We start from the raw sequence: 7,889 nt of genomic DNA, 5'->3' as shown, positions 1-7,889 counted from the left end.
CTATTCAACCCTTTTACTCTAAGAATCTTGTAGCACTTCAGTGCCTTATGCTGGTGCTCAGAGATTTCTATCAGAGCTGGACTTTATGATACAATGTTTTATAAATGCTGTGTGAATTTTACTACAGTTTGTAAAAAGCTTATTTGCTAAGGAATTCATGGTGTAGTAGTGAACAAATGTCATGTAACTCTTGTAAACCTCTATTCTAATTGCCTGCAAAGCAGTTCCTTTGTCCAATTCAAAACAAACCATTTTTGTTGTTCTTTTCCTACCACACAGTATGTGCAAACAAGAGTAAGTTATTCTCATCTCTCTGTCTCCTTTCATTAGGAATATAAATGTCTACTGCAATGGTAATATTCATTCTTGACTTCTTGGATGTTTCACAAGTCCTCTAATTTAGTTGTGGTAGAATAACACACTAGCAGTCAGCACGCGGTTAGCACTTGTCAAACACAAATCCGTAACATCAGTAGAATGTGGGTAAAAAGTTGAATTCTTCCAATATTTTTTTTTCTCCAGGTATAGTCCCAAAATGAAATTCCAGCATTACAGCTGGTATTTTCTTTTTTTGCTTTTAGATAGGAGACAGGAGGGAGACTGCAAGATCCCAGCATTGCAGTTGGGTTGATAATAGAGTAGTCCTGGCTTATGACTTATGAGATCTACAATTCAGATGCACTATCAATACCTATGCTGGTCATCCAAACCCTGTTACAAGGGAGAATATGGCCAGCTCTGCTGTTGCAAAAAATAGAATATTAAGGTTAAATTTAAATTGCCAGGATTTTGAGTGCTTCCCCACACTCAAGTTCAGATAAACACCCTAACCTCATATTAATTTCATTCTGAGACATGAACTAGCACTTTCAAATCTGTGTCTCCATGACATTGGAACCCTGTCTCTCAGATGTGCAGGGAGTTAAGCTCCACAGGCTTTCTAGATTCCACTTGTAACATGCTGGGTTTGGTTTTGGTTTGTTTTCTGAATGTACTGAAGTTATCACATTACAAAGCTTTATCTTTTGAAATCTGATCCAAAATTTGGATTGGTGTTGTTGAGGGCACCAAAATACACATTTCATCATGTAGAGAGATGAGTGAAGATAATGAAGGGTGGTGGCTGTCTGAGTACCTGACATGTCAAGCCAACATCAAAGCTTTCTTCAAGAAATAGTAGCAATTACTTTATGAGAAGAAAAAGCCAGTCCTCTTGAACATGTTTGAACATTTTCTAACCCAAATCCAGCTACAGACAACTGATTTTCACTAAAACCTGTGCAACAGTGACTATAGTTGGATGATTCCAACCCTAAATATTCTTTGATTCTATAATTTTATGATTCATCAATGACATTTCCAAGATATGCATCTTCCTGAACAATGCCAGAAATAAATCTTCCCATATCACATCTATATGCTTCTTGCTCACAATAAAAGGCCAAAAGGTTAACCAGATACCAGTTAATCATTTTTCCATGGATCTTTGTATGAGCTGAACAAGCAGTGTTTTACAACAGTCAGAAACTGTTTGCTCTACTGCAATAATGCCTCTAACTACTTCAGCAATTGTTATGGGGATTGTGAAGTGTATTTATTACCATTGCTAATTAGAATATATAAATCAAAAGAAGAAAGATCCTATCCTGTTAGCCAAATCTGACTTATCTTGCAAGGCAAAATGTTGTATAAATTCAGACTCTTCTCTCCAGTATTTACTATTTGCATCATGCTGACATTGTCTTATAATTATTCTTAAGAATAGTCTCTGCTTTACTTTGTGACTCAGGTGCTTTTTAAATTCATCCAAATCCTCTCCCAGAGGATAAATTCAAGGAACTCTGACATTCTAGGATCTCTTGTGTCTCCTTTGCATATTAAACCCGTTCTGATCATAACCATTAATGCTGTAGCTAAAAAGGAAGTCTACTGAAGAGCACTGATGTGGCAACCCTATCTTAAAATGGGCAAGCAGGACAACAAGAGAATTCAAGGAGCTGAATAGCAGGAGATTAGATTATGATAATGTCTATTGGACAACCTGATCACTGTCTGGAGCCAGCATCAGGTTACTGTTGCCAGTAAATTGGCTTTTTGTATCTTGGCATTTGGAGGCATGTGTCACCAGCATCCATGACTGGACTTATCCTCTGGAGAACCCCTGAAGACGATAGCACATTAGATATAGGTCACTGACAGAGTTAAGGGACAGGCTGCTTCTTTTACCTGAGTCATGAAGACTTAGATGCTTCCAGGGTGCTTGGGTTGTGTGATGGCTTCCTTCTGGAGGAGCTGGTGGAGTCCTCAAGGAAGGAATGTTCCTTTGTGTCTAAAGTAGTCATTCCCATTTTCTGGCCTTGTTTAGAGGAAAATGAAATGGGTAGGTAAATATTAGATTTGGGTTTCTCTTAAATTCTCATTTCTGATAATGCAGATGAAGGTAGAATAGAATTTCGTAACTTTGTTGGAACAGATGAGAATCCATTCTAGTAATGCATTTTTCTAGATTGTATCTTCTGTTGCAGTTTCTTTTGCTTTACAGTTGCCAATCTGTTTTTAATAAGTGCATAAAGAGATGTTGTCACATTCACTTGAATAACTTAATGACTATATTTTGAAGTAGCTGACTACTGCAATTATGTAATGCATACCCTGTGTACAAGAAGCTTTATACATATAACTTCAAACTACACAGCAGTCATTGAGTTACACTTCCTTTATAACTTTTTTCCTTAAAAGGAGTGATCTCCTCTTTTGAATACTTTTGATGAAAAGTAAATAGAAAAAGTAAACATGCCAATGTAAATTTAGTTTGTGTGTTTGTTTGCTTGCTTCTCCACATCATTTTTTGACCCCATTTATGTGATCAACACAAGATCTAGCATATAAATAATCAGCTATATGGAGCAAAATGCTTGGGTAAATATAGCTTTGTCATCTGGAGTGCTCCCCTAGAACAGGGCTGGAGGCTGTATAATTTTCTCCATGTTACAATGGTTGCAACTAATTGGTCTAGTTATAATTGGTAGACCTTCATAGCAGTATTAAAGATACTAATTATCATGTAAGAGCTCTAGTCTCCTGATATATGCTGCTGCCTGTGTTGCATTGCATGGTGCATCCCCATCCACATTGTCAGGCACAGTTGTAACCAGAGATTCAGAGAGTTTTCTGTCACTCTAGGTAGGAACATTAACAATTGGGCAAAAGATAGGGAGATAAATTCAGCTGGTTATCCCACATCCCTAAGGAAAAGCAATAGGCAAATCTTGTGCATGTAAAAAAGTTAGAATTAATTATTGAATCGTCCTGTGATTTGTACATTCAGGAAAAACAATGTCAATTATTTTCCACTATCATTTCTGGGTGTCTTTTTTGCTCCTAGATATAAGGCAAGCAGGCTGGAGCTGGAGCTAGTCAGATGCCATCAAGTCTGCTCAACTGCTTGCACAGCTCCACACACTAGTCAGGCAGAGGAGACCAAACCAGCAAGATATGTTGCCAATGGTTCTTATGATTTAAATAACTATTGTAGCTATTGAAGTTGTTGTTGGACTTTTTGGAAATTAATTTATTGCAGCTGTTAAATCATTAACTGGATCAAAAGCAAATAACTTTATTCCACTGATATGATCTTGATCTTTCTGAGCACATCAAGATTTACCTTGCAGGTGACCATATTGATGTACATTCATAGCCTCTACTTTGTGGATGTGTTTAGGTTGGTTTCTGTATACAAAGCTTTTGGTGCTGTATGGATGTTTGCAAGCCATGCCAGTTTGTGGTTCAGTTCCTGGCTCTATGTTCTGTACTGTGTAAAAATAATCAATGTCACCTAACAGCTGCTGTTGCAAATCAAGCTCAGGGTAGCTGGCATGGTCCCATGGCTTCTTCTAGGATCACCGGTGGTCTCTTCTGTGACTTCTCTTACTTTACTATGGATTACACCCAGCACTTACCTCTGCAGCTCAACTGGGAACTGTACAGAAAATAGCACAGCACATATTACTGACTGGGATCATTCACATCTCTACCTGCTTCTTCTTTATTGTGCAGGTTGCTTTTTCCCTCAAGCACTCTCTGGTAACCTCATCCCTATTAATTACTTCTCTATGGAGACACACAAAGAAGATGAAATGTTATGTAGATACTTTCAGGAATCCTTTGACAGATGTTCACCTAACTGCCATTAAATCTATTGTTTCTTTCTTGATCCTATATCTTTGCAGTTTCATAGCTCAAATTCTGCTGATACTGTCAACTTCTCAAAGTAAAGATGTTACAAAAGTTGCAATATCCTTAGTTGTAGCTGGGGCATATGCTTCTATCCGCTCTATTATTCTGATTGTAGTGAATTCAAAACTGAAATTGGCAGTTAGTATCTTTGGCCAGCATTTAAAGTGCCATTTGTAAAATATGACTTTATGCCCCATATTACAGCTCTAGAGAATACACTCTCCAGTAACAGATCTGGAATCAAGACTTTAAAGCATGAGTTTTTTCACTGCCTTTTTTCTTAATCAAGAACTTTAAACTTCCATAGATTCTTGTGATTTAACTGTCTTAACATTTCAGAGCATCTGAAATAACATCCATTTTTGCCTTGTCTTCTACACCACTCCTGCTCCCTCAGTCTTATTTAGTATAGAGTGAGAATAACAATGCACTGAAAGGAAACAATGCACTAAAGTGATAAATCAAGTACATGATGATTTGTGATTTCAGATTCTCAGTTTAAGACAGTTTTCTGATAGATTTGATTTTAAGAAAATGGGGCTGAAACAGAGACAAAATTTTCAGAGCTCACAAATATCAGTTCTCTGCCGAAGGATCTTTCATCTGAGAAGCTTAAAAATGGCTTAAACACATGTTGTACAAACCATAGCTGCTGTGACATACAAACAGAATATGCCTTAAAACATGAAAAACTAGCTAAAAGATAACCTAAAGGAAAATGCAGATTTGGAAACATGCAACCAATTAATGTAATCAAATTACATTCTGAATCAGGCTTCTTTGTGTTAGGATTCCAACTTATTTGCTTGTTTTTCCTGAAAGTGGATTACTAAAGTGGTTATTACAATGTAAATAGATGTATGGACCTCGATCTATCTGTCCACTGTAGAAAATCTCACCAAGCTGACCACTCTGATGAAAAATTTGCCTTCGTACATTATCTGCTGTAGCTTTGAGCTGTGAGTTGTTTCTAAGCCTGTTCTCTTTTAACATTTTATGTTACTATGAAACTTTACATGAAGTTGATGAAAGATGTTCAACACATCCTGTCATGTTTTACCAAATAATTTGTTAGATGATTCTACTCTGAAGTTCTCAGCTCAGCTGAGATTTTTTATGCTGTATATCCCCTCTATAGGAATTTAGATGACACTAGATTATAAATCACTATAGTAAAAGTTTCAGTCCCATCTATAAAACTAATGAGCATAGTGATTTGTTTAGTCTTGGACTGTATCATCTTCAGTGTTGGAATCATTTGAGTAATACCCTTATAAAATGCTTTGAAGTCACTATTTAACGGTATTAGAAAAAGGGTGAGTGTAATGTTTTTAACTGATATCTTAAAATACCTTCTACAATGCAATATATGTCAACAGGAGACATAAATGTGTGATATGAAGTGATATGATCATTGGCATGTGTGAACAGTAGGGTAAATCTGCATAGCAGGAAAAAAGGATAACTAAACACATAAACACATCTTTTGGAGGTGCAGTACAACATACAGCAAAACTAAGACTACTGTAACATACAGTACTACATTAAGAGAGACCCAAATGTCCCTTGAGATCCCTGCCTTGTGTAGGGGGATCTCCAGGGAAGCAGATGGGAACCGCTGTGCTCATGCCACAGCACCACCCTGCTCTGCTGCTACATGCCCTGCCAATGTGGACCAAGATTAGAAGAGTCACAAAGCAGTAGTTCTTTTGGTCCTTTTTCCAGCTGACAACATCATGAAAAGAAATCCTCCTGAAAGAAATGAGGGATCCCTTGTTGATGGATTTATTGGGGGATTTTGGGGGAAAGGTGGTGTTTGCAATGGGGTTTGGGTTATATTTTAACCTCATCAGGAAACTCTGATAAAATTCATTTCCCCAACAAGCTTATTTTTTCTTTAGCTATTCCTAAACCAATTTCTAGTGGGAGTCTGAGGGAAGGGGATCAAAGACAAGTGTGAAAATAATGACCCCTGCTCAGCTTTTTCACTGCCTCCTCACCTTTAGGAGGGGGAGATCTGAAGCAGGAGCAATGATTAATAAAATATCCTTCAGTGCTTCCAGGGGAGAGAAGCACAAAGCTCAAGCACTTGATGTCTTTATATTGTATTGATGAAAGTTTTGTTACACACAGCATAGAGTGAGATAGACGGGTACATAAATTAGAATTTTAAATAACTGAATTGGTAAATAAATTATTAGTTTTGTCCTTTCCCTTTCCATCCTTCTCCTAAGCTTCAATTTATTTTCATGTCTTCTTCAACAGTAGATACAGCTTCCCATTTATTTTCTGATCTTGCCCTGCTCTTTGGATTTCAACCTTCCCCTTCCTAAAATCATTATCTGTATTCTCTGCAAATCTAGCCTTCTTTTTCTGGTGCACTTTAAAAAATCATTCTTGTTATTATTTTACAGCAAAATATCATGCACCAAGTTTATGCTCCATCCCTGCCGGTGCTCAAGGCCAGGTTGGACAAAGCCTTGGGTGACATGGTTTAGTGTGAGGTGGCCCTACCCATGGCAGGGGGGTTGGAACTGGATGATCTTAAGGTGCTTTCCAACCCTACCTATTCTATGATTCTATGATTCTAAGTTATAACGAGCTGGATTCTGTATCTCATTTATCCCAGAAAGCAAATAAATAAATCTGATGAATGTTTTGGTAGTTACTATTTTGGCACAAAAGGAAATACAAAAAGTTGTTGACATGTCATTGTCTAAGAAGTGTTTATATAGTGATTGAAATCAAGAGTCAGTTCACTAGTATGTTTCCCATGGAACTTTTTGACTTACATGATATGTAGACATCATGAATGACAAAATACTGCCTCTAGTTCATGTAAGTCCAGTAGCTATATGGCAGCATCATGATGATCATAAGGATGATGAAAAAGGTGATTACTGCAGTTATCCATACTGTGGTGCATGAAAACCAAACCTCCTCCTCCAACCTTCTGTGTTTTCATTGTCATGGTGCTTGCTCTTCTAAGCCAGAATTTATCCCAGTTCTTTGTCCAGAAAAAGCAGTCTTTTGTTCTGTAGGAATTAAGGGACTTCTGATTAAAATCTCAGTAGCATCTTCATGAAGTTGGCAAAGTTTTCTTTACCTGTCTTCGAACATGTGAATCAGAAATGAGAGATACCACAGATATTCTGGGTTTCAGCTGCTGATCTGATTGCTATGTCTTTCCTTTGGCCTGGATTAACTGCAGCCTGTACTGAAGAAATCAGCATCTGGGTGGCAGATAATGAACTCCAATATCTCTAATATTAATATCTCTTCTGTTACTTTGGTTTTCTCCATGGTGCTAATTACCCCTCAGCAGAGATACACAAGGCAGCTCTGCCAGCTCTAGGGATCCCAGAACAGATGTTCTTATGAACACCACTAAAGCTCTCATTTTCTCTGTTGCCAGTTTTCTATCAGTGCTCACAAAGCCTTTGACATTCTTTGCACATGACAGCACCATGGTGCTAATTTATTCTGATTAATTTTGGTTCCTTTCAAGATTAAAATAAGTGTCAATGAAGATGATACACTGCCCCTGTCTTTTCTTGAAACATGACTTCCCACCTTCCTGCAAGGTCTGGAGAAAAGTTCTACCTCCTGAAAGAGTTTATAATAGGATTATAAACTGGGATTACTTTTATCTT

The 7,889-nt window shown here is 37.5% G+C and overlaps 1 protein-coding gene across 1 annotated transcript; it reads left to right on the top strand.

Annotated features, from left to right (window-relative positions):
• Nucleotides 1-3,573: 3,573 nt before the first annotated feature.
• On the top strand, nucleotides 3,574-4,413 carry LOC101881383 (taste receptor type 2 member 40-like; the record flags this gene model as incomplete). Its single annotated transcript, XM_031053611.2, is given in 3 exon segments — nucleotides 3,574-3,589; nucleotides 3,592-4,046; nucleotides 4,048-4,413. Coding segments are annotated over 3 exon segments (837 nt in total), but the record flags the coding sequence as incomplete, so codon positions are not given.
• Between the last annotated feature and the right edge of the window lie 3,476 nt (nucleotides 4,414-7,889).

Source organism: Melopsittacus undulatus, chromosome 2 (assembly GCF_012275295.1).
Source record: "Melopsittacus undulatus isolate bMelUnd1 chromosome 2, bMelUnd1.mat.Z, whole genome shotgun sequence".
Taxonomy (NCBI): domain Eukaryota; kingdom Metazoa; phylum Chordata; class Aves; order Psittaciformes; family Psittaculidae; genus Melopsittacus; species Melopsittacus undulatus.
Note: the sequence above shows the minus strand (reverse complement) of the source record. Positions and strands in the feature narration are given on the sequence as shown.